The sequence below is a fragment of the Staurois parvus genome, unplaced genomic scaffold, assembly GCF_062004578.1.
Source record: "Staurois parvus isolate SC_StPar_1 unplaced genomic scaffold, SC_StPar_1.0 ptg000746l, whole genome shotgun sequence".
Lineage (NCBI taxonomy): Eukaryota > Metazoa > Chordata > Amphibia > Anura > Ranidae > Staurois > Staurois parvus.
In genome coordinates this window covers 3,988,301-4,015,196 of record NW_028318542.1, presented here as the reverse complement: position 1 = coordinate 4,015,196, position 26,896 = coordinate 3,988,301, and the positions used below count along the sequence as shown (strand labels likewise).

The window sequence follows — 26,896 nt, the reverse complement described above, 5'->3', positions numbered from 1 at the left end:
ATGTCCTGGTGTCAGTGAGAGTAAACAATGCCCCAGTGTCATTGGGAGGAATAATACCATCATTGGTATTAATGTGAGGAATAATGCCCCAGCATTGGTGTCAGTGGTAGGAATAGTGCCCCATCATTAGTGTCAGTAGGAGGAATAGTGCCCCATCATTGGTGTGTGTGGGAGGAATAGTGCCCCATCATTGGTGTCAGTGGGAGGAATAGTGCCCCATCATTGGTGTCAGTGGGAGGAATAGTGCCCCATCATTGGTGTCAGTGGAAGGAATTGTGCCCAATTATTGTTGTCAGTGGGAGGAATAATACCCCATCATTGGTGTAAGTGGGATCAATAGTGCCCCATCATTGGTGTCAGTGGGATCAATAGTGCCCCGTCATTGGTGTCAGTGGGAGCAATAGTGCCCCATCATTAGTGTGTGTGGGAGGAATAGCGCCCCATCATTGGTATCAGTGGGAGGAATAGTGTCCCATCATTGGTGTCAGCGGGAGGAAAAGTGTCCCATCATTGGTGTGTGTGGGAGGAATAGTGCCCCATCATTGGTGTGTGTGGGAGGAATAGTGCCCCATCATTGGTGTCAGTAGAAGGAATAGTACCCTATCATTGGTGTCAACGGGAGGAATGGTGCCCCATCATTGGTATCAGTGGGAGGAATAGTGCCCCATCATTGGTATCAGTGGGAGGAATAGTGCCCCATCATTGGTATCAGTGGGAGGAATAGTGCCCCATCATTGGTGTCAGTGGGGGGAATAGTGCCCATCATTGGTATCAGTGGGGGGAATAGTGCCCATCATTGGTATCGGTGGGGGGAATAGTGCCCCATGATTAGTGTCAGAGAAGAGATCCCAATATGACATTTTAAACACTTTGGGCAGAATTCACAAAGGGTGGGTAGGGATCTGATGTTCTCTACTGTTAGCTGCTAATATCACAGTTTTGTTTAATTTTGCACATAATTTCCTACCCTTGCTGGTGGGACTGGGAGGCTCTGAAAGAAGAAGTAGAGAGACAGAGAAAGTCTCACACATTTGCACATTTCCCATTTTAAAAACAAAGTGCAAAATTGTCAAAAAACCCCACCCCCCTCATTTGTAAATAACTTTGCAATGCCTTGTACCAGAATCATTTTACTATCATTTTAAACAGGACAAATTACAGAATAATTAGTGCAATTCTTATCAGCAGAAACACGATTTATTTTTAAATGAACAATGCTCAAAATGAAAAAGAAAATTGTACATAAGGGGGAGGGGATTGTGCAAGGGGGGGGGTGTCCAGAAGAGGAGATGGTTCGGGAGGGGATAGCATAGGAGTTGAAGATTGTACAGGAGGGGGAGGGGATTGTAAGGAGGGGGAGGAGATAGTATAGGAGGGGAAGATTGTACAGGAGGGGGAGGAGATTGTGCAGGGGGGAGGAGATAGTCCAGAGGGGAGGAGATTGTCCAGAGGGGAGGAGATTGTCCAGAAGAGGAGATGGTCAGGGAGGGGAGGAGATAGTATAGGAGGGGAAGATTGTACAGGAGGGGGAGGAGATTTTAAGGAGGGGGAGGAGATTGTGCAGGGGGGAGGAGATAGTCCAGAGGGGAGGAGATTGTCCAGAGGGGAGGAGATTGTCCAGAAGAGGAGATGGTCAGGGAGGGGAGGAGATAGTATAGGAGGGGAAAATTGTACAGGAGGGGGAGGAGATTGTAAGGAGGGGGAGTAAATTGTGCAGGGGGGAGGAGATAGTATAGGAGGGGAAGATTGTATAGGAGGGGGAGGAGATTGTGCAGAAGAGGAGATGGTCAGGGAGGGGAGGGGAGGAGATAGTATAGGAGGGGAAGATTGTATAGGAGGGGGAGGAGATTGTCCAGGAGGGGGCGGAGAGTGTACAGGAGGGGGAGGAGATTGTACAGGAAGGGAAGGAGATAGTAAGGGAAGGTGTGGAGATTGTTTTGGGGGAAGGAGATTGTGGGGGAAGAGGAGATTGTACAGGAAGGGGATAGTACAGGAGGGGGATGAGATTGTACAAGAGGGGGATGAGATTGTACAGGAGGGGGATGAGATTGTACAGGAGGGGGAGGAGATTGTACAGGAGGGGGAGGAGATAGTGCAGGAGGAGGAGGGGATTGTACAGTAGGGGGAGGAGATAGTACAGGAGGGGGGATTGTAGAGTAGGGGGAGGGGATTGTACAGGAGGAGGGAGATTGTGAGGGAGGGGGTGGGGTTTTTGTAGGAGGGGGTCAGGATTTGTGCAGGAGGAGGAGATTTTGTGCAGGAGGGGGCGGATCTGGGAAGGTGGAGTTGGGACGTGTTGCAGCGCCCCTGCTGGTCACTGCTATCATCACGACACTTAGGCGGACTCCAGGGTGTCTGGTTGCGGGGGAGGGTTTCAGTGAGGATAACTCAGGCCCATTGGTACACACCGTCTATTCAGCCACTTGTCTTTCTCGCTCCAGCTAGACCAGTCTCAGGGTGATACCCCCTCCCCCCTCGGTCCTCTGCTGAAACAGACCACGTGACCGCCCTCCGGCTCGCATGTTCCAATACATAACCTTTACATCGGACCGGCATCTGCTGACAGCCAATCACAGTTCTTGTCTTATCCTTCGAAGACGAACTCTCTTAAGAAAAGGGCAGCGATTAGCGGATTGAATGCACGAAGTTGATTGGCTGCAAACATCGTTCTGCCCTTAGTTGGAAGAGTCTCCCCGTCCATATTGTAGCCTGTCCTATTGGTCTTGGGGTTCACTGTGTGCTTTGTGACAGTCACCCGGATCGGTCTCCAGATTTAGAGGCTCCGAGGCGGGCGGAGTTCCTTCGTGTAGAAGTTGCCATAATCCAAGATGGCGCCTGAAGTAGCACAGTAAGGGCAAAAGAGAGAAAGGTGAGCCCTGTCTATGTCATGTTTTCATGCTTTTCTAGTGTCCGATTCTTAATGACAAATGGCCCTTCTAGTCGTCTTATAGTGTGTCGGATCCTGGAGTACAATGGGATGTGAGGGTCATGTGATGGCTGCCTGTGTTTTCAGGATGTGCTGAGTGTTCCTCATGTCTAACTCTGTGCCAGAGCAATTGGGGGATTAGTTTCTCTCTTCCTGTCCCTGTGACCACAATACAGGTAATGAGAGGAAGCTGTCAACCCAATGGGGGGTTTGTTGTTTCAAATAGAATGGGGGGACATAATTCTCTTCAGGTTTCCCTTTCTGTCTGTGTCCCCTTTTGGGGATTATTTCCTCACTTCCTGTTCTTGTGACCACAATTCAGGAAATGAGGGTGAGTCTTGACCAGGACAGGAAGGAAAAATTCTATTCAGGTTTTCATTTCTGTCTGTGTCCCCATTGGGGGATTAGGACTTCACTTCTCCCTGTGACCACAATACAAGAAATGAGGGAGGAGCCGTGAACAGGACAGGGAGGAAACATTCTATTCTGGTTTTCATTTCTGTCTGTGTCCCCATTGGGGGATTAGTTCCTCTCTTCCTGTCCCTGTGACCACAATACAGGAAATGAGAGGAAGCTGTAACCAGGATAGGAAGGAAACATTCTATTCAGGCTTTCATTTCTGTTAGTGTCCCCATTGGGGGATTAGGTCTTCCCTTCCTGTGACTACAATACAGGAAAGGAGGGGAGCCATGATCAGGACAGAAAGGAAACATTCTCTTCAGGTTTTCATTTCTGTCTGTGTCCCCATTGGGGGATTAGTTCCTCACTTCCTTTCCCTGTGACCACAATACAGGAAATGAGGGGGCACCAGAACAGGAAGGAAACATTCTGTTCAGGTTTTCATTTCTGTCTGTGTCCCCATTGGGGGATTAGGTCTTCCCTTCCGGTCCTTGTGACTACAATACAAGAAATGAGGGGGGAGCCGTTGAACAGGATAGGGAGAAAACAATTTCTGTCTGTGTCCCCTTTGGGGGATTAGGTCTTTGCTTCCTGTCCCTGTGACTACAATACAGGAAAGGAGGGGGAGCCAGGACAGAAAGGAAACATTCTCTTCAGGTTTTCATTTCTGTCTGTGCCCCCATTGGGGGATTAGTTCCTCACTTCCTGTCCCTGTGACTACAATACAGGAAATGAGGGGGAGCCAGGACAGAAAGGAAACATTCTATTCAGGTTTTCATTTCTGTCTGTGCCCCCATTGGGGGATTAGTTCCTCATTTCCTGTCCCTGTGACCACAATACAGGAAATGAGGGTGAGCCGTGACCAGGACAGGAAGGAAACATTCTAATCAGGCTTTTATTTCTGTGTCCCCATTGGGGGATTAGTTCCTCACTTCCTGTCCCTGTGACCACAATACAGGAAATGAGGGGGTGCCAGGATAGGGAGGAAAAATTTAATTAATTTCTGTCAGTGTCTCCATTGGGGGTTTAGTTCCTCACTTCCTGTTCCTGTGACCACAATACAGGAAAAGAGGGGGAATTTCCTCTCACCACAAATGTTGGTGCTTGCAGCAAATTGGTGTGCCTGTCAGGAAGTGGTTCATGACTTTGTCAGGGGAACAGTCCAGGAGTGTCCATATCAGACCCTAAGTGCCCGGTCACACCGGATGCGACTTGCCATGCGATTTGTCATGCCATGGGAGTTACAAATCGCATGCCAAGTCCCACCCTATTGTCTGCAATTACAGCGGTCATATCGGTGTGAATCTACTTGGCCGGAGACAGTGGCGCATGCGCTGCTTCAGGTGCGACTTGCATAGACCTCTGACTTGAAAGTCGCACCTCAAGTCAGAATGACGTCCGACTTTAAAATCGCGTGATGTCACTGGAAGTCGCATGTTTTCAAAGTCAGATCGGTGTGACCAGGTGGGGGGGGGGTGTAACACTGACCCTGATCTAAATTACAGGCACAACATTACTAACCCCCCCAACTACTGCTCCCCACACACAGACAGGTGCCGCAGGTGAAAAGTTTGGTTGTAGGTAGGTGAAGCATGACCCAGACTCCCCCCAATCAGGCTCCACCCGCTCTCAGTGTGCCCCTCCGGCATTGGTTGCCAGGACGCTGGCAGTATGTGTCCTAGCAACCAGTGAAGCAAAAACACAATGGTAGTAAAGTTATTATTATACAGGATTTATATGGCGCCAACAGTTTGCTCAGCACTTTACAATATAACAGGAGACAATACAGCAACAATACAGGTCAATGCAAGAGGGATAGGAGGGCCCTGATCCTGGGAGCTTACAATCTAGGAGATTAAATACACATTGGTTCTATAGACTTCAATGGGAATGCCGCAGAAAAGCATGTAATGCGTTTTTGATGCACTTTAAATCTGCCTAGCAACAAGAAAAATAAAATTAAAAAAAAATTGTCAAAAACGCAAAACACAATGCAGGTATGAACCTAGCCTTAGGCTCCCTGTACACAGGACACTTCTGAACGATGGAAACTGACTGCTGGAAAATGTAGGTTAAAAAACGTCTGTTTAGCCGCATTTGTATACCGCATTTATGAGCGTTTGCGTTTAGAAGCGTTTTTTTTTAAGATAACCTCAGGAGACCTTCCAAAATGCCCAGAATGCACTGAAAAACAGTAAAAAAATGAACTATTTCAGACATTGAGAGAAATAGAGAGAGCAGAAGCAGAGAGAGCAGTATGTGGTGAGATTATATGTCTTTTTTTTTTTTTTGTGGTGTTTGGATGTGTTCCAGCTCATTTCTGTGCAGAAATTATTGCAGCAATGTCTGACATATTTTCTTTCATGCGAAACCTCAAAGTATGGTGTACCGGGTCCATTTGAGTACCGGGAAAACACTTTGCATGCATTTTTCATGATGAAAAAAGGTTCTGGACAGCATCTGGAAATGGAGTTAAAAAAAATTTCCAAACGCTTATAAACACGGTTATCCGCATTTACAAGTGTTTGAAACGCTGATAAAATCTACTCCTGAACGCAAGTTTGGTGCGTTCAAGAAAACGACTGTAAATTCAACTGACTGTAAGTGATTATATGTACATGGACACGTAGGAACACGTTAGGGAGAGTTCAGGGGCTGCTGGGAAGAAAACAGCAGAAAAGCTGAATGTGAGTTTATCAGCTGCAGTGTACATGGAGCCTTTTACAGGAAATGTGTTACTGGTCTGATCACCAGGAGAAAATACAAAGTAAAAAGCCTAAAAAAGGAAAAGTAACACAGCCACCATATCTAATGATTGGTAAGCTGCAATCATTTTTTTTTTTTTTTTTGGTGGGTTTAATGGCGGTTTTAAGAAGTTTTAAAATCTTCCAGAAAATGAGGGGAGATCTCCCAATCAGTGCCACAGACAGTGATCATTTTCCACTGAATGGTGAAGCACTCCTCTCTTTCTAACATTGATAAGGAGTAAGGGCTCGTTCACACTAGGCTGTTTTGCCAACGCTTGCCAAACGCCCCTATAGCGTTTGGCAAGCGTTGGTCCGGTGTTTGCGGAGCGTTTTTAACGCTCGGCAAACGCTCCGCAAACGCCGCATGCGCGGTTTAGCGGCGGTTGCTAGGCGTTTGCCGAGCGTTAATAACGCCCCACAAACGCTTATAATGCATTTGAGTGGTGTTACCGCTCCGCAAACGCCCCGCAACCGCGTCGCAACCGCACCGCAAACGCCGGCCGGGCGTTTGCGGAGCGGCACCATAGACGAGAATAGGAGGCTTCAAAGCCTCCTGACTCGACCAGAGGCGTCCGTTTTGCCGCGACGCAACGCAACGCAAACGCTCCTGTTAGAACAGCACCATGTGCTGTAATGTGCAGAGTTGGCAGAGGCGTTTGGGAAGCGGTAAAAACGCTTCCCAAACGCCTCTCTGCCGCCTGCACACAAGGCTAGTGTGAACGTAGCCTAAGAGGCGCTATGTGATGTAACTGTAGATATGTACAGTGTACTTCAACTCACTTCCGGCGATATCGGTTTTTTGCATATCCAAATAAAGTGCAACTTTATACAAACGTGCACATCAAATAAACATGTCCTATAAAATGAACAACATATCCTCGTACATAAAACAATTAAATACTATTTCACCGTAAACTACTTTCACATCCCAATAAAGTGCAGCATATCTCAATAAAGTCATTTCTGTCGAACCGGATATCGTATGTACTCTCCAGCGCCTCAGGATATGCATAGCCAAAAGGGAAGCCAAGGGTTCCAGGACAGCGACAATCAAAGGAAATGCTTCAGGGGTGCAGCCCTCCTGTCAGGAATGGACTTGCCAATAGTGGTGGGACTCACATGCAGTACCAGGGCTGGCCAGCGGGTGCTCTCAGCAACCAGAGGCTCATTCCTGCAATCAGCCAAAACACCTGAGGCTGATTGCAGGAGGTGCATATAAGGAATGACCAGGCCTGTGATCTGGACCTTGGTGTATGTTTCCCATGAGCCCCTGTACCTGGTATCCTGTGTTCCTGTTCTGCTGACGATCTGATTTGTTGCCGACCCTGCCTGATCCTGACCTCTGCTGACTTCTCCTGTTGAACCCCTGGCTTGCCTGACCATCCTTCTGCCTGATCCTCGGTACCGCGCTGCCTGCTACCTGCTGAACCTGGCTTGTGACCCTGACCATTCTCTGCTTGCTCCTCCTGTACCACTCTGCCCGCACGATACCGACCCGGCCTGTCTGACTACGCTTACTTCACCCGACGATCCATCCATCCCGCACGGATCACCTTTAGTAAGTCTGCCTTCCTCTTCCCATCAGACTCCGTTCCTGCACTCCCCTGCAAGTACTCTCTACCACAGCTGGACGCACTCAGGGGTCGCAACCTGGTTCCAGTCTGCACCAAGTCCATCCCCACCATCAGGGGCCCTGGTGAATAGCAGGCTGGGACTTAGACCCCGCACCCTGAGGAAATCTGTGCTGTGGGCTGCTAGAGACACTGCCAGGCGGCACCTGACACTACCTTACGGCCTGCCTGACCATTTCACCTCTCCAGCCCTGACTACGCCTGTGTTCCTGAAGCCTGCTACTTCCCTGTGTCAGTCCACACATTTCTGGTCATACCCGGATCCCTAACACCTCCTCAGACGGGGAAATCAGCCACTGGATAGAGAGAAAACAGGTGGCGCACACACCTAGTGCATTATCCAAGGTTTATTGTAGGAGTGAAAGAATAATAAAAACATACTCACAGATGAAGCATGTATCTAAAAAGCATAGAAAAATTACAATGGCCACAACGGCAGGCAAGGTGTTCTCACTGTCAGTGCGGTCAAATGGCTGACGCGTTTGGGGGACGAATCCCTTTCCTCAGAGCTGATGACCAGCCTCTGATGCAGATGTATGATGAATGGAAAGTAGGAGCCTTGCTGTTGATGCCTTCCCATGCCCGCCTCCAGGACTTCTCCAGGGTGTCACCCATCCTCTGGAACTCCCTGCCCCAACCCATCAGATTATCACCTACTCTCCTCTCCTTTAGGCGCACCCTGAAAACCCACCTCTTCAGGGAAGCCTACCCCACCCCCTGCTAACCTGCCGACCTCCTCCACTCTTCCTACCACTCCATCCCCCACAGCTATCTCCTCCTGTGCCACCATCCCCTCCCTCCTAGATTGTAAGCTCCAAGGAGCAGGGCCCTCAATCCCCTCATGTTTTGCATTGTATTGGTATTGTTCTGTCACATGTTCTGTCCCCCTTTGTAATGTACAGCGCTGAGCGAACTATTGGTGCTTTATAAATACTGTATAATAATAATGCACTAGGTGTGTGCGCCACCTGTTTTCTCTCTATAAAGTAATTTCTGTGTATCAATGTGTCTTTGTGCATAAAAAGTGTCCTTGTGCTTCCAATTCTTCACAGTGTAATACAAAATAACTTTTCTATGTCCGTGCTCAAACCTGCTCTCTTCAGTCAATGCCGGAGTGTTTCAGTGATCCACCAACTCAGAACACTCACCAGATTTGTATGACTACCTATCACAGGTTAGTCATACAGCGCTTGGTGTCATGGAGAACCACCGTTAACTTTCTGATCCTGGGCCAACTGTATTCCTTCTTTATTATATACACTATATTGCCAAAAGTATTGGTTGGCCTGCCTTTCCACGCACATGAACTTCAATGGCATCACAGTCTTAGTCCGTAGGGTTCAATATTGAGTTGCTTTCCCAATATGGCAGTCTCCCTCCATCTCTGCTTACATGCTATGTGAGATCCACTATATTGCCAAAAGTATTGGGCCAGCCCTCCAAATCATTAGATTCAGGTGTTCCGATCGCCTCCATGGCCACAGGTGTATAAAATCATCACCTAGGCATGCACACTGCTTCTACAAACATTTGTGAAAGAATGGGTCGCTCTCAGGAGCTCAGTGAATTCAAGCGTGATAGGTTGCCTCCTGTGCAATATGTCCATCCGTGACATTTCCTGGCTACTAAATATTCCACGGTCATCTGTTAGTGGTATTATAACAAAGTGGAAGCAACTGGGAACAACAGCAACCCAGCCACTAAGTGGAAGGCCACTTAACATGACAGAGCGGGGTCACTACATGCTGAAGTGCGCAGTAGTTGCCAACTGTCTGCAGAGTCAATGGCTAAGGACCTCCAAACTTGGTGTGGCCTTCAGATTAGCACAACAATCCGTTGACCGTCTCTGGGTTTGACGGTTGCCAGGAGAACGGTACTTGCCTGACTGCATTGTGCCAAGTGTAAAGTTTGGTGGAGGGGGGATTATGGTGTGGGGTTGCTTTTCAGGGGTTGGGCTTGGCCCCTTAGTTCCAATGAAGGGAACTCTTAAGGTGTCAGCATACCAAGACATTTTGGACAATTTCATGCTTTTGAAATTGGAAACCGTTTGAGGATGGCCCTTTCGTGTTCCAACATGACTGCACACCAGTGCTGACCTCACCAATGTGCTTCTGGAAGAATGGTCAAACCTTCCCATAGACACCCTCCTAAACCTTGTGGACCGCCTTCCCAGAAGAGTTGAAGCTGTTATAGCTGCAAAGGGCGGGGCCAACTCCATATTGAAACCTACGGACTAATGCAGGCCATAGATGGGTCAAAAAACTGCCAATTTTTCGGCCGAAAATAAAATCGGCCGATTTTCGGATCGTTAGTGGGCTAAATGTTCGGCCGCTTTTCAGTATTTTTGGCAGATTTTTTTTTATCGGTAAAGTTGGAAAAAAATCGGCCAATTTTGCCAATCGGCCGATTTTCGCGGCAATGATGGGCAAATCGGCCGATCTTTTACCGAAAAAAAAATCTGCGCATGAGCAGTGACCTGCAAGAGGAAGACAAAAAGAAGAAGAGGATGAAGAAGAGGATGAAGAAGAAGAAGAGGAAGAGGATGAAGAAGAAGAAGAAGGGGAAGAGGAAGAAGAGGATGAAGAAGAAGAAGAGGATGAAGAAGAGGAAGGAGGATGAAGAAGAAGAGGATGAAGAGGATGAAGAAGAAGAGGAATTCCAGTCCGGCAAAAAGTGTCCCTGCAGAGAGCTCCGCTATTTCTTTGACAGTTCCTTGACATTTATAGTGGTTGCAACAATGTATCTATTTGTTTCCGAATAAAAACATCTGTATCCTAAATGGATACAAATACATTGTTGCAACCGCTATAAATGTCAAGGAACTGTCAAAGAAATAGCGGAGCTCTCTACAGGGACACTTTTTGCCGGCTGTAGACGGGATGAAAATCGGCCGTTTTTTTTTTTTTTCTTTTATACCGTTGCTGGTAACATCGGCCGCTTGAACGACCGATTTTTTTCGTTTTTTAAAAGAAAAATCGGCCGATTTTCGACCCGTCTATGGCCTGCATAAGACTGGGATGTCATTAAAGTTCATGTGTGTGTGTAAAGGCAGACGTCCCAATCCATTTGACAAAATAGTGTATATATAAGGGCTGATGCACTTTGTACAGCAGCTGTGGTGAATTAAGGGGTTAATATCCAAAGCCCTGGTATTCACTATTTAGAATCTGTGCAGTGTGTTGTAGGCAGACTTCTGTTCTTTCAGTACACACAGCACTGTAATGCTGTTTAGTGACCTTCAGAATGTTTCCATCACCAGTTCTCGTAAAATCTGCATGTGATTGCCTTGTACACATCATTAAAGTATATATGTATAAACCTCCTGCTGACGTTTTACATTTCAGACTTGTAGAATGTTGGGCGAGTTGGTGTTGGTGTTACAGGGAGCATCCCGCGTGGCCCAGGCTGTAGCGAAGTTGGGTTGTGAAGAACTGCGGATGGCTGCTGCAGCCTCTACCTTGGGAGGCGCCGTGAGATCTATGCAGGCTACTGCGGAGCGATGTGTGGGGAGTGCGTTCACAAACATGCAGGTAATTAAAGATTTTCCAGCTAGTAACCAGTTAGTTTCTTCATTTCATTTTCTAACCTGCCTACCAGCAAGAAGGGGAAAACCTGGTTGGCTGCTTAGCGAGAAAGGCGAGCACTATACACACACATTTTTAAATGTCTTTTGTTCTCTCTAAATAAAACAAATAATGACCTGTTTTGTAATCATTCTAGAAGAGTAAAGCCGGTCATAGATGGATCGAATCTTAGCCGGATTAGCAGGGACTGGCTTAGATTCGATCCATCTATGGGCAGGCTGGTTGTACTGAAGCCTATTCATCAATCGACTTCAGAACAACTTTTTTTGCATGCGATTACTTGTGGCTATAGCAGCCGGCAGTGATCATTGTGTTCTGCTGGCAGAGAAGGCTTCCTTCTGACAGAACACAGTAGCACTGCAGGAGGGATTCTCCCATCAACACTGACTATGTTGACGAGGGAATCAAGCAATTTCCTTTTCTTCAACCACAAAGAAAATTGCATAATGTATGGCATGCCTTAGCAAGGGACTAAAGTGCAGAGTAGATAGGCTTCTTCGGAGTTCCAGTGCCACACTACAGTTTCTATAGTGAGAAGCTCCATTCTGGGCTGGTTACATAGTTAGTCTGGCTGAAAAAAGACACAAGTCCATCTTGTTCAACCATAAAGGGGAAGAAAAAAAAAAGTATAATCCTACACCCACAGTTAGTCCAGAGGAAGGCAAAAACCCAGCTAAGCATGATCCAATTTACTCCTGCAGGGGAAAAAAATCCTTCCTGATCCCCCGAGAGGCAATCAGATGTTCCCTGGATCAACTTTACCTGTAAATGTTATATCCAGTTATATTCTGTGTATCTAAGAATCCAGGACTTTTTTAAAGCAATCCACTGAAGGCCAGAACCAACTCTTGAGGGAGTCTGTTCCACATTTTCACAGCTCTTGCTGTGAAGAAACCTTTCCGTGTTTGGAGATTAAATCACTTTTCCTCCAGACGTAAAGTGTGCCCCCTTGTCCTCTGTGATGACCTCAGGGTGAATAACTCTACATTGTGTTCACTATATGAACCACTGATGTATTTATACATGGAGATCATATCCCCTTATGTATTATACATGGAGATCATATCCCCCCCTTATGTATTATACATGGAGATCATATCCCCCCTTATGTATTATACATGGAGATCATATCCCCCTTATGTATTATACATGGAGATCATATCCCCCTTATGTATTATACATGGAGATCATATCCCCCCTTATGTATTATACATGGAGATCATATCCCCCCTTATGTATTATACATGGAGATCATATCCCCCCTTATGTATTATACATGGAGATCATATCCCCCCTTATGTATTATACATGGAGATCATATCCCCCTTATGTATTATACATGGAGATCATATCCCCCTTATGTATTATACATGGAGATCATATCCCCCCTTATGTATTATACATGGAGATCATATCCCCCCTTATGTATTATACATGGAGATCATATCCCCCCTTATGTATTATACATGGAGATCATATCCCCCCTTATGTATTATACATGGAGATCATATCCCCCTTATGTATTATACATGGAGATCATATCCCCCTTATGTATTATACATGGAGATCATATCCCCCCTTATGTATTATACATGGAGATCATATCCCCCCTTATGTATTATACATGGAGATCATATCCCCCCTTATGTATTATACATGGAGATCATATCCCCCCTTATGTATTATACATGGAGATTATATCCCCCCTTATGTATTATACATGGAGATCATAATCATATCCCCCCTTATGTATTATACATGGTGATCATATCCCCCCTTATGTATTATACATGGAGATCATATCCCCCCTTATGTATTATACATGGAGATCATATCCCCCCTTATGTATTATACATGGAGATTATATCCCCCCTTATGTATTATACATGGAGATCATAATCATATCCCCCCTTATGTATTATACATGGTGATCATATCCCCCCTTATGTATTATACATGGAGATCATATCCCCCTTAATCTCCTCTTCTCAAGAGAGAATAAATTCATTTCCTCTAATCTTTCCTCATAGCTGTGCTCCTCCATGCCTCGTATCAGTTTGGTTGCCCTTCTCTGTACTTTCTCCAGTTCCCCAATGTTCTTTTTGTGAATTTGTGCCCAAAACTGAACTGCATATTCCAGATGAGGTCTTCCTAATGATTTGTACCGGGGGTAATGATATCTCTCTCTGGAGTCTATACCTCTTTTAATACAAGAGAGGATTTTGCTCGCTTTAGAACCCGCAGCTTGGCATTGCATGACATTATTAAGCTCGTGATGTACCAGAACTCCCAGATCCTTCTCCACCATTGATTCCCCCAGTTGTACCCCCCCTAGTATGTATGATGCATACATATTCTTAGCCCCCAAGTGCAGAACCTTACATTTATCAACATTAAACCTCATTTGCCACATAGTTGCCCAATTACACAGAGCATTGAGGTCGGCTTGTAAATTGGAGACATCCTGTAAGGACGTTATTCCACTGCACAGCTTGGTGTCATCTGCAAAGACTGAAATGGGATTTATAATCTCAGACCCTATATTGTTTATAAATATATTAAAAAGTAAGGGTCCCAACACTGAACCTTGGGGTACACCACTGATGACCCCAGACCATTCAGAGTATGAATCATTAACCACTACTCCCTGAATACGATCTTTTAGCCAGTTTTCTATCCATTTACATACAGATTTTTCCAAGCCTGTAGACTTTACCTTACACATTAGCCGTGTGTGGGGAATTGTGTCAAACGCTTTTGCAAAATCCAAGTATGCCACGTCAACCGCCACCCCTCTGTCCAAGTATACCACGTCCACCGCCACCCCTCTGTCCAAGTATACCACGTCCACCGCCACCCCTCTGTCCAAGTATACCACGTCCACCGCCACCCCTCTGTCCAAGTATGCCACGTCCACCGCCACCCCTCTGTCCAAGTATACCACGTCCACAGCCACCTTTCTGTCCAAGTATACCACGTCCACAGCCACCTTTCCGTCCAAGTATACCACGTCCACCGCCACTCCTTTGTCCAAGGTTTTGCTCACCTCCTCATAAAATTAAATCAGATTTGTTTGACAACTGTCTTTCATGAATCCATGCTGTCTGTTTCTTAAATTATTTTTGTTCTAGCAAGAACTCATCTATGTGGTCTTTTATTAAACTCTCCAGTATCTTCCCAACTATAGAAGTTAAAGTGGTTGTAAAGGCTGAAGGTTTTTTACTTCCATGCATTCTATGTGTGTAGCAGCTCCCAATACTTACCTGAGCCTCATTGCGATCCAGTGATGTGAATGACAGCCGCGGCTGTCCTGGGTCTCTGCCTCCTCATTGGCTGAGGCAGTAAGCGGGAGCCATTACCTCCCGCTGCTGTCAATCACAGCCAGTCAGCCAGTGAGGAGAGAGAGGGGGGAGGGCCAAGCCACGGCTCCGTGTGTGAATGGACACACAAAGCAGCGGGTACCCCCATAGCATTCTGCTTGCTGTGGGGGCACCTGACAGACAGGAGGAGCTAGGAGAGCCTGCGGGGGACTCAAGAAGAGGAGGATCCAAGCTGCTCCTGTGCAAAACCACTGCACAGTAGGTATAAACATGATTGTTATTTTACAAAAAGGCACCACGCCAATCCAGTGGTACTATGCCAGTCATTAGAGTCCCTAAAAATTAGAAACAATGGCTTCAAAATTACAGATCTCAATTTTTTTTTTTTTTAAGGGCCTGTGGGTGTCTGACATCCGGTCCAGGTGCTTCATTCACCTTTTATTCTATCTAAATATTTCTGGACCATATAAATTTTGAGCCATTGTGGATCATTTGGAGCTGTCAGTATCATACTACCCCACCCTCATGCTCCTTTGTATACAGAAGGTATTTAATAAATGTGCCTTCTCTTTGTCCCCAGTCACCCACTCTAGATTATTCTGTAAAGGGCCTACATGCTCAGACCTGACCTTTTTACTATTAATATATTTGAAGAATTTTTTGGGGTTTGCCCTGCTATCTTTTGCAATCTGTCGTTCATTTTCAATTTTTGCAGCCTTGGTTTCATTTTTACATATTCTGATATATTCTTTGTAATATTTAAACGAAGAGCGTTCCTTCATATTTATATTTAATAAAAGTTCTTTTTCTTATTTTATAGCTCTTTTTTTTTTCTTTTTTTTACTTTGGCCATAAGCCGCATAGGTTTTATTTTTAGCCTTTTAAAATTGTTTCCCATAGTAATATATTTTGCAGTGTTTTCATATAGTCTTTTTGAGGAACTCCCCATTTCTGCTCCGTGTTTATTGATGGCAATATTCCCTCCCAATCCAAGTCTTGAGAGCAGCTCTCATCCTTGAAAAATTAGCTCTCCTAAAGTTGAATGTTTTTAGCTTTCCTGGATGTGCTTGTTGTTTACAGATGTTCATTTATATGAACATTAGTAATAAGCTCTACATGGTTTGAGATTACTAAGTCCAGCAGAGCATCATTCCTAGTTGGGGCCTCTATGAGGTGTACCCTAAAATTTTCTTGTAATAGGTTTATGAATTTTTGGCCTTTAAATGTTCCTGCAGTGCCATTATTCCAGTCAGTTCTGGGTAGTTACAATCCCCCATTATTATCACTGTCCCAGCCCTTGCAGCCCTTTGGATGTGCACAAAGAGCTGAATCTCTACCCCCTCTGGGAGGCTTATGACAAACTCCAATGACTACCTTTGTAGTACGCACCCCCATGTGCAGTTCCATCCATAATACTTCATCACAATCTCCATCTATGTCCTCTTTTATAACAGTTGGTGGATCCCCTTTTTGACTGCTGATCTTGTCTCCAGCACAAAGACAGATGCCACATCATCCTCAGGGACCCCTGCAACCGGTCTTTGGAATAGAGCGATTTTCATACCTTCCACCCATGGTCGAAGGAAAGAATATTGTATGATCTATGGCTTGCTTTAAGCTAGCAATACACGGCTCAACGTCCATGAGAAAATCGATTGTTTTCCCCATCCATGCTGCTGGCTAACATACACAGGCAGCCTAAGTACCTACCTGAATACAATGGCACTGCTGAATAATTGATTGCAGTTGTTTGGCCAATACTTTTTTTTCACCTGGCTCAAATCGACTTTTGTTGAGCCAGGTGGTACCTACAGTATGAATGTGCTGAAATTTGAGCTTTCTATGGCCAGTTTAAAGCGGTATTAAACCCAAAACCCTAAATCTAATATACTGCAGCTTACCAATCCATACATGTGGTGGCTGCGTTTAGTTTTTATTTTTTAGACTTTTTTTCGCCTGGTGATCTGGCTAGTAATACACCTCCTGTATTAGAGTGCCCCCATTTTGGATGAAGGAATCACCTTTTGGACAGCAGCATTGTCCGTCTGGGGGGAGGAGAGTGTTAGTGGAACTAGCAGATTTAAATACACTAACAAATGTAAGCCAAACTCCAGTTCGCGGCTTATAAGCAGTTACAGCAAACCATTTTTTCCTTTTGAGATAAAGGTTTTGCATGAATTAATAAAAGCTGATCATTTTAAGCACCCCTTTTCTCAAGTTTTTTGTTGCTGTCTCTGTCCCCATTGGGGAGATTTCTCTCCAATGGTTGTCCCTAAAAACACAGGAAGTACATAGAAAATCTTCCAAAAATGAGAGGAAATTCCAATTCTGATAGTTGTCATTGGATCGAGTGTTCCCATTGGAAGATTTTCCTGAACCTCCTGCTATGGGGCAGCACAGTGGCTAAATGGTTAGCACTTCCGCCTGGCAGTACTAGCGTCGTTGGTTCGAATCCCAATCACAGCACCACCTGCATGGGGTTTGTATGTTCTCCCTGTGCCTGTGTGGGTTTCCTCCGGGTACTCCGGTTTCCTCCCACACTCCAAAAGACATGCTGGTAGGTTAATTGGATCCTGTCTAAATTGGCCCTAATATGTGTATGTATGAATGTGAGTTAGGGACCTTAGATTGTACACCCCTTGAGGGTTAGGGACTGATGTGAATGTACAATATGTATGTAAAGCGCTGCATAAATTGACAGCATTATATAAGTACCTAAAATAAATAATTACGGTGACAACTGTAAAAGTTTGAGCTTCAACTTATTTTCTCTGGTGAAAGTTGTCACAAGGCCCAATAGTGGACTAGGCTCTTCCAAAAAGGGACTTGGACTGCAATAAATCCAGGTTCCATCACTTCCCCACTGTATACATAATATTTGGTCAAATATTTTCCCCAAACGGGTCTATTTGCTGTAATAAAAGTTCTGTTGTTTATATTAATTTGGTTTATTGGGTTATTCATTTGGCTTTTTTTCTTTGTTTCTTGTATAGGTCCGGCAGACCGATTCTAGAGTGCGCGCAGCATCCTCTGATTTCAATGCAGATACCTGGAATGTGATGTCAGAGTTTCCTCCAGGAGAAGAGGAGCCGCCCCCCAGGACAAACCCTGGTCAGTGGTCGCAGAAGACAGGCGTAGGAACGTCTGGAATGAACACAGGACAAGTCAGAAGTTACAGCACCGTCAGAGGCCTCACATCTGATGAACTGCAGAGAGCGCGTGAAGCCAAGGCCCAGGATGGAGACCTTGGGAGACATAAGAGACAGAAGGTAAGAGCTTAGTGCTTGGAAATAAAATGGTGAAAGTAGCTTCATTCCACAAGTGGTGCGCAGACCTTTTCACAACTACCCCAACAGTGCAAGTATGCAGAGAGAGGGGGATTTACTAAAAGTGGAGCAGCTGTTCATGGCAACCAATTAGCTTTTATCTTTCATTCGCAAAGCCTAACTGAAAAAGCTGAAGATGGAAGCTGATTGGTTACTATGCTCAGCTTCTCCACATTCTGTGTGCTCGAGTATTTAGTAATTTTCCCCAGCAGAGTTTAAAGTGGAACTAAACCCTCCTATCTTTTTCAGCCAAGCAAGCTGCCATCTTAGCCTCTGTTTGATCTGCAACTACCAAGGTGCTGCACATGTGATCAGTTATGACACCAGCCATCATTTGATAGTTTGACAATTTGGTTGAGAGCACAAGCAAAAGTGACAGTTAGCATTCCCGGCATGCTGGGAATGTAAGGCTGGCCATACATTATCTTCTTGCTGACCCACCACAGTACATTTGCTGCGGCAGGTCAGCCTGTACAGGCACAATCACATATCTGTACGTCGCGGCTTTCTTCCGGGTCCGCTCACCCATGCACGCACGGACCTGGAAGACTGTGCTTCCATCTGATGCAGCACAAGCCAATTAGCGGGTTCCGGCCAATGATTTATGGCCAAGACCCCTGATCGGCTCAGCAAATGACAGAAGAGAGCCCTGTGTTGGTTCAATGGAGCAGCAATGTGCTGTGTGTGTGTGGTTTGTCTTTTTTTTTTTTTTTTCTCCCTGCAAAGCAGGGAGTAAAAACCTGCACATTTCTTGGTAAAATAACACACTAAACATTGTTAGGCACACATTTAACCCCCTTGATTTCTCTAGATGTTAACCTCTTCCCAGCCAGTGTCATGAGCGGGGCGGACTGACCATTTGAGTACTCAGACACTGCCCAGGGTCAGTAGGGGGCCCCCATGAAATGCCCCTGGTACATTTTTATTTTATAAGCTTTTTTTGGGTGTGCTTTGAGTGTGGGCAAGGACACGGGCCCAGGGGTGTATTTACCACAAGGCACTTGCCTAGGGTGGCATTTTTCAGGGGGGCAGCACCTCCCCCCAGAAGAAGGGATGAAATAAGGGACACGCGCATCTTGGAAACCAGGTGGGATCTGGGAGAGGCTGCGGGCAGCATGATGGTGTATGTAGAGCCTGACACTCATTCTTTGGGATGTCCGGAGCTGTGAAGAGGAGTGTCTCTCCATCGTTGGGGGGGGGGGGGGGTAGTGGAAGACTCTCTCCCGGGTGGGGGGTGTTGTTGGTCAACGTCAGGCTTTCTCTGCAGGAGGGTGAAGGGGGGTTTGTATTGGTTGGTGTCTGTGGGGGCAGACAATTTTTGTGTTGCCTAGGGCAGCACAAAACCGAAATACACCACTGCAGGGGCCCCATTATCCCCTATTGCCCGGGGGCCCCATGAGTTGTCAGTCCGCCCCTGGTCATGAGTACAGTAACAGTGTATATTTTTAACACTGATCACTGTATTAGTGTCTGGAAACGTCAGTGGCAGTCAGTCGTCCCCCCCCCCCCCCCAGCGTCCGTTAGTGTCACATTGCCCGCTGCATTATCGCAGTCCCAGTATGAGTCGCTGATTGCCACCATTACTAGTATAAAAAATAAATGCAAATTTCAGTATCTATACCATAGTTTATAGATGCTATAACTTTCTTGCAAACCAATCAATATATAACCTTTTGGGTTTTTTACCAAAGACATGTAACAGAATCCATTTTGGTCAGAGTCCAGGATCACAACACCCTGAAATGATTGTAATAGCTGTGGCGATACCGATATGTTTATTATTTTATGTGCATGGAATTTTGGAGCCACAAATACTCCTTATCATGACTATGTTTTTATTGACAGCTGAGTGAGAGGGCTCGGGAGAGGAAGGTACCTGCATCTCGTCTCAGCCGCATGGCAAGCTTTGGGGGTAATTTAACTTGTTTTCTTGAGGAAATTGCTTTTATTGTGTTTGTTCTTCTAATCTTGACTGGTATTTCAATTTGTGTGTCTTTTCATCATCACACAGGCCTAGCTGTCAGCCTTGGAATTGGTGCTCTGACTGAGGTAGCAAAACAGTCTTTGAAAGGGGAGAAGGCGGCAGGAGGTGAGTGTGTATGTTGGCTTTTTACAAGAGTAACAGTCATTTAGGGGGAACTTTGCATTTCTTGGAAAGCCTGCCCCAAAGCACACTTATATTTTCCTTCCCTGTGCTCCTCCTCCTGCCTCACTCCTCCATGTTAGAAGCGTATACTGGTTTCATGTGTTGGACCTAGCGTTGGACCAGTCGGGTCCTAGCACTGCATTGTTGGAGATGGTCACATGTTCCCCCAAACTTGGAAGCACGGAGTATTTTGCGGAGGCTCTAACTAAGGATTTGGGGAGTATGGCAAAGGTGAGTATAGGTGGCTCAGGGTGTGGGCTTTATTGAGACCATTGCTTTGCCCTAAAAATTGAAATACATCTCCCACCTATTCAGTAGTGAATGATTGCAAGAAAATTTGAACTACACATTTTGCATGGAAACATTAATCAAGCATGCATTGCATGCAGTTGTTGAACTCTAGTGATGCAGGCATTTCGCTCCAGTGATGCAGATGCCCCACCACCCATTAAAGGAGAGGTATGGCCAAAGCTCTTTTGGGTCACAGGTATGTGCTTGGTTCTGCACAACTGTGACTCAGATTCAGTCGACGGTGAGCTAAAGTCTGCTGTCAGCTGACATCACAGATCCAGTACAGGCTCTTTAGGGATCCCGACAACAATGTTGGGATTCACCCAGATGCCTGACCAGCAGCTGTCTCAGCATGTCACGGGTAGACTGAACCAGCTGCTCCCGGTGCTTCAGTGAACATTGGAGGGGCAGAGCAGAGAGCTGGATATTGACAGTCACCAAATGAGGAAAGAAAAAACAGAGGGCGCACAGGCCTAGTGCATTACCATAAAAAATGTTTAATAAAAATAAAGTATGTGTTGTACTCAAACGACAATATAGTCAGGGCACATCATAAAGAACAGCTGGGTCAACACCGCGCTGAGTAACAGTCCACAATAGGGAGTATAGACATCCAAAAGTCTGACGCGTTTCGAGGACTTGCCTCTTCCTCAGAGCTGGCTCAGGAGCATTTGAGTTTGCTGGTTCATTGACAGTCACCAATCTGGGCTTAGAGCATACGTGAGAACTGAGCGATCAGCGTTCTTTGATTGCTCAGTTCTTGGTGTAGAGCTGATGGGGGACATTGGATCGATGCTGCATCCACCTAGGTGAGTATGAATGTTTGTTTATTTTTTTAAATCCCGCATTTCACTTTTAAGTCATTCTCCTCTCTGTTGCCTTGGGTTATGTAGGATGTCTTGTAATTCAAATCACTGTACTTTATGCTCAGAAGGAAAAAGTATCATTGGTTCGTAAAGGATAAATCCACCTTTGAGAACATGTACCAACAGCCGCTGCCTGATTCTGCCTCCCCCGTGACAGCAGTATGGGGAGAAGTTCCCTGTGCTGTAAGTTTTTGAAATCCGCACGCCCATGATCGGTTCCAGAATGAAATACAATCCAAACGCACACGTTACTACGTTAAAAATAGCTGTGTGCTTTGCTGTAACTATGTGATCGTTCATTAAAACTTTTGGACTCATATTGGTGATCCTCTGTGTGCTGGTGACATTCTTCCATGCGAGGTTCCACCCACACGGCCACGTCATTCATTATGTGAATGCATGGACTACAAGTCCTGACAGCCTTAGCGGCTGTCGGCTGGTGTTTCTCAATGAACTACCACAGCGCTGTGGAGCACCGTGGTAGCTCATTATTATTTATTATACAGTATTTATAAAGCGCCAATAGTTCGCTCAGCGCTGTACATTACAAAGGGGGACAGAACATGACAGAACAATACCAATACAATGCAAAACATGAGGGGATCGAGGGCCCTGCTCTTTGGAGCTTACAATCTGGGAGGGAGGGGATGGTGGCACAGGAGGAGATAGCTGTGGGGGATGGAGTGGTAGGAAGAGTGGAGGAGGTCGGCAAGTTAGCAGGGGGTAGGGTAGGCTTCCCTGAAGAGATGGGTTTTCAGGGTGCGCCTAAAGGAGAGGAGAGTAAGTGATAATCTGATGGGTTGGGGCAGGGAGTTCCAGAGGATGGGTGACACCCTGGAGAAGTCCCGGAGGCGGGCATGGGAGGAGGAGACCAGGGAACTAGAGAGAAGGAGGTCTTGTGAGGAGCGGAGTGTGCATGCTGGGTGGTACTTGGATATTAGGTCAGTGATGTAGTTCGGGGCAGTATGGTGGACAGCTTTGTACGTCAGTGTTAGGATTTTGAATTTGATCCGTTGCGCAATCGGAAGCCAGTGGAGGGATTGGCAGAGGGGGGTGGCGGAGATGGAGCGGTTGGAAAGGTGAATGAGTCTGGCAGCCGTATTCAGGATCGACTGAAGCGGGGATAGCCAGCGGCGAGGCAGGCCAGTGAGGAGGGAGTTGCAGTAGTCGAGTAAACTCCATTGATTCTTCCTGTCAGTATACCTGCTTGCCCATACAGGACGTACGGGCAAACGGATATACTGACAGGTCTGCAGGAGACCTGCATGGCGCCAGGCTCTTGCAGCAAAAAATAATAAATGCACTTCTTTTTTTTTTTTTTTTTTTGACCTGCCACAAAAATTGCATTTTATTATTTTTTGTTAAATGTTGAACTTCTTCTTTTAAAGCAGTAAAGGCTGTTATGTATTTTAAGGGATCATGTCTGAGGCCAACACTACTTCTTTTTGCCTGCCACAATGGTAGCGCTAGTAGATTAGCTTGTTGTAGAAATGGCTATGACCAGTTCATAGCTGTAGCTGCTATTCACCCAGTAGGCTATTTATTTATTTATCTTATTTGAGGTTCTTATAGCGCCAACAATTTGCACAGAGCTTTACATGTATAAATAATATTCATTCACATCAGTTCCTGCCCTCAAGGATTTTACAATCTAAGGTCCCTAACTTGCATTCATAAACCAGGGCCGATTTAGACAGGAGCCAATGAACCTACCATGATGTGTTTGAAGTGTGGAAGGAAATCGGAGTACCAGGAGGAAACACATGCAGGCATAGGGAGAACATGCAAACTCCATGCAGACAGTTTAGTGGTTGTGACTCAAACCAGTGACTCTGTTACCAGGCAAAGGTGCTAACCACTAAGCCACTGTGCTGTCAAGTGGGTTCACAGGTTAGGAACAAACCTTTAGCGAGCCTGAGATAATATTGATGTCCATTTTGTCTTTTCTCTTTAGCCGGCAACACCGTTCTGGAGACACATTCAATTATGACTGAGGGGAATGCAGAGAAAATTGTGGACACGCTGTGTAAAGTGCGGGGAGCTGCTCTGAAGATTGGTCAGATGCTTAGTATTCAAGGTAATAAAAATAATATGTGTGTTTATGAATGTGAGTTAGGGACCTAAGATTGTACACCCCTTGAGGGTTAGGGACTGATGTGAATGTACATTATATATGTGTAAAGTGCTGCGTAAATTGACGGCGCTATACAAGTACCTGAAATAAATAACTAAAAAATAAATAAAATTAAAAAAATAATAATTTGTATACTGGGGCCATAAGTATTCAGCATATGTCATACCGCAACCTGTAGGAATCACAACTGAGACCATGTCCTCATTAGTCCCATATCCACTCAGCGTGTGTGTATGCTGTATCTATTAGTTGTGTGTATGCTGTATCTATTAGTTGTGTGTGTACGCTGTATCTATTGTGTGTGTACATTGATTAGACGTATTTATAATGCCGCGCTCCTACTATAAATACTTAATAATGTATTTTATATCACTCATAAACATCAATAAACTAAATAAATTAATAATAAATATAATAAAAATCAATAAATTAATTAATGTGATATAGTGAATGAAAAATCAAATCATAGATATGCTAAATTGTGCCATTAGTGCTCAAACAATATTATCAATGCCATATTCCAATTTCATGATTAAATAAAGAGTCTTTTATATCTTTGTGCAAAAGTGCATACAAAAATGAACAGTCTTATATATCTTTGTGCAAAATGTGCAATGTGCAGGTTAACTCCTTAATCCCTCTTTCCAGGTGCCGTGTAGTCTCAATATGCGCTCACCTTAATATTTGCCCAAATAAATTTAGGCAAATAGACTTGTAGTCCTTCTAGGACTGGTGGGATAGTGCTCCTTTATGCAGTATTCCAGATGGATGTGCAGACCTGCTCAGATCCTCCTCCTATAATCTCCTCTTAATTCATCCACGTGGCCACTCATAGATAGATTTTTGAAAGGGGTATCAGTATCTCCTATTTCCCCTCCTGGGGACACCTCCTTCTTATATCCACCTTTCCTCAATGTTGAGTATATAGATCAGATGGAGAAAAAAAGACCATGGTGTCTTATCCTTTTGAATAAGCGTATTTATTGCTACCAGATGCGGTGATACAAGCATATGAGGCACTTATCTTATGCAGATATGCAGAGCTGGTGATTCCCTCTGCCTCTCTGTCTGCCTCTGCTAGAGTCGCCGAGCCTCTCCGATGCAACGTCGTGACGTCAGAGCCCCTCCCCTACGCGTTGCGTCACAGGGTCACGTGACTTTATCAGGGGGACTTTGATTGGCCAATCAAATTCCCCCTGATGAAGTCACGTGACCCTGTGACGCAACGCGTAGGGGAGGGGCTCTGACGTCACAACGTTGCATCGGAGAGGCTCGGCGACTCTAGCAGAGGCAGACAGAGAGGCAGAGGGAATCACCAGCTCTGCATATCTGCATAAGATAAGTGCCTCATATGCTTGTATCACCGCATCTGGTAGCAATAAATACGCTTATTCAAAAGGATAAGACACCATGGTCTTTTTTTCTCCATCTGATCTATATACTCAACATTGAGGAAAGGTGGATATAAGAAGGAGGTGTCCCCAGGAGGGGAAATAGGAGATACTGATACCCCTTTCAAAAATCTATCTATGAGTGGCCACGTGGATGAATTAAGAGGAGATTATAGGAGGAGGATCTGAGCAGGTCTGCACATCCATCTGGAATACTGCATAAAGGAGCACTATCCCACCAGTCCTAGAAGGACTACAAGTCTATTTGCCTAAATTTATTTGGGCAAATATTAAGGTGAGCGCATATTGAGACTACACGGCACCTGGAAAGAGGGATTAAGGAGTTCACCTGCACATTGCACATTTTGCACAAAGATATATAAGACTGTTCATTTTTATATGCACTTTTGCACAAAGATATAAAAGACTCTTTATTTAATCATGAAATTGGAATATGGCATTGATAATATTGTTTGAGCACTAATGGCACAATTTTTAGCATATCTATGATTTGATTTTTCATTCACTATATCACATTAATTAATTTATTGAATTTTATTATATTTATTATTAATTTATTTAGTTTATTGATGTTTATGAGTGATGTAAAATACATTATTAAGTATTTATAGTAGGAGCGCGGCATTATAAATACGTCTAATCAATTTACATATACACAATTAAGTGAGTTTGTGAAAGTGCCAGCGCACCTAACACAACAGGTAGTTCACTACCACCTATTGCACATATTATACTGAACATCTGAGACATAGTGGCTCACAAGTATTCACTTTTTTTATTGTGTGTGTACGCTGTATCTATTAGTTGTGTGTACGCTGTATCTATTAGTTGTGTGTACGCTGTATCTATTAGTTGTGTGTACGCTGTATCTATTAGTTGTGTGTACGCTGTATCTATTAGTTGTGTGTGTATGCTGTATCTATTAGTTGTGTGTGTACGCTGTATCTATTAGTTGTGTGTGTATGCTGTATCTATTAGTTGTGTGTGTATGCTGTATCTATTAGTTGTGTGTGTACGCTGTATCTATTAGTTGTGTGTACGCTGTATCTATTAGTTGTGTGTGTACGCTGTATCTATTGTGTGTACGCTGTATCTATTAGTTGTGTGTACGCTGTATCTATTGTGTGTATGCTGTATCTATTAGTTGTGTGTGTATGCTGTATCTATTAGTTGTGTGTGTATGCTGTATCTATTAGTTGTGTGTGTATGCTGTATCTATTAGTTGTGTGTGTACGCTGTATCTATTAGTTGTGTGTACGCTGTATCTATTAGTTGTGTGTGTACGCTGTATCTATTAGTTGTGTGTACGCTGTATCTATTGTGTGTACGCTGTATCTATTAGTTGTGTGTACGCTGTATCTATTGTGTGTACGCTGTATCTATTGTGTGTACGCTGTATCTATTAGTTGTGTGTACGCTGTATCTATTAGTTGTGTGTATGCTGTATCTATTAGTTGTGTGTGTACGCTGTATCTATTAGTTGTGTGTATGCTGTATCTATTAGTTGTGTGTATGCTGTATCTATTAGTTGTGTGTGTACGCTGTATCTATTAGTTGTGTGTATGCTGTATCTATTAGTTGTGTGTGTACGCTGTATCTATTAGTTGTGTGTACGCTGTATCTATTAGTTGTGTGTACGCTGTATCTATTAGTTGTGTGTGTACGCTGTATCTATTAGTTGTGTGTACGCTGTATCTATTAGTTGTGTGTACGCTGTATCTATTAGTTGTGTGTGTACACTGTATCTATTAGTTGTTTGTGTATGCTGTATCTATTAGTTGTGTGTGTATGCTGTATCTATTAGTTGTGTGTGTATGCTGTATCTATTACTTGTGTGTATGCTGTATCTATTAGTTGTGTGTATGCTGTATCAGTTGTGTGTGTATGCTGTATCTATTAGTTGTGTGTGTGCGCTGTATCTATTGTGTGTATGCTGTATCTATTAGTTGTGTGTACGCTGTATCTATTAGTTGTGTGTACGCTGTATCTATTAGTTGTGTGTGTGCGCTGTATCTATTGTGTGTGTACGCTGTATCTATTAGTTGTGTGTGTACGCTGTATCTATTAGTTGTGTGTGTGCGCTGTATCTATTGTGTGTGTACGCTGTATCTATT

General features: G+C 44.7%; 1 protein-coding gene across 1 annotated transcript in view; it reads left to right on the top strand.

Moving 5' to 3' along the window:
• Positions 1 to 2,272: 2,272 nt before the first annotated feature.
• The window catches only part of COQ8B (coenzyme Q8B), a 66,985-nt gene continuing 42,361 nt past the window's right edge, over positions 2,273 to 26,896 (top strand). The window contains exons 1-6 of the mRNA XM_089654185.1: positions 2,273 to 2,869; positions 11,048 to 11,233; positions 17,601 to 17,876; positions 19,779 to 19,845; positions 19,945 to 20,022; positions 23,191 to 23,313. Of these exons, the coding sequence (XP_089510311.1) occupies positions 11,057 to 11,233; positions 17,601 to 17,876; positions 19,779 to 19,845; positions 19,945 to 20,022; positions 23,191 to 23,313 (721 nt within the window). The 5' untranslated portion in view covers positions 2,273 to 2,869; positions 11,048 to 11,056. The remainder of the gene's footprint in view (positions 2,870 to 11,047; positions 11,234 to 17,600; positions 17,877 to 19,778; positions 19,846 to 19,944; positions 20,023 to 23,190; positions 23,314 to 26,896) is intronic.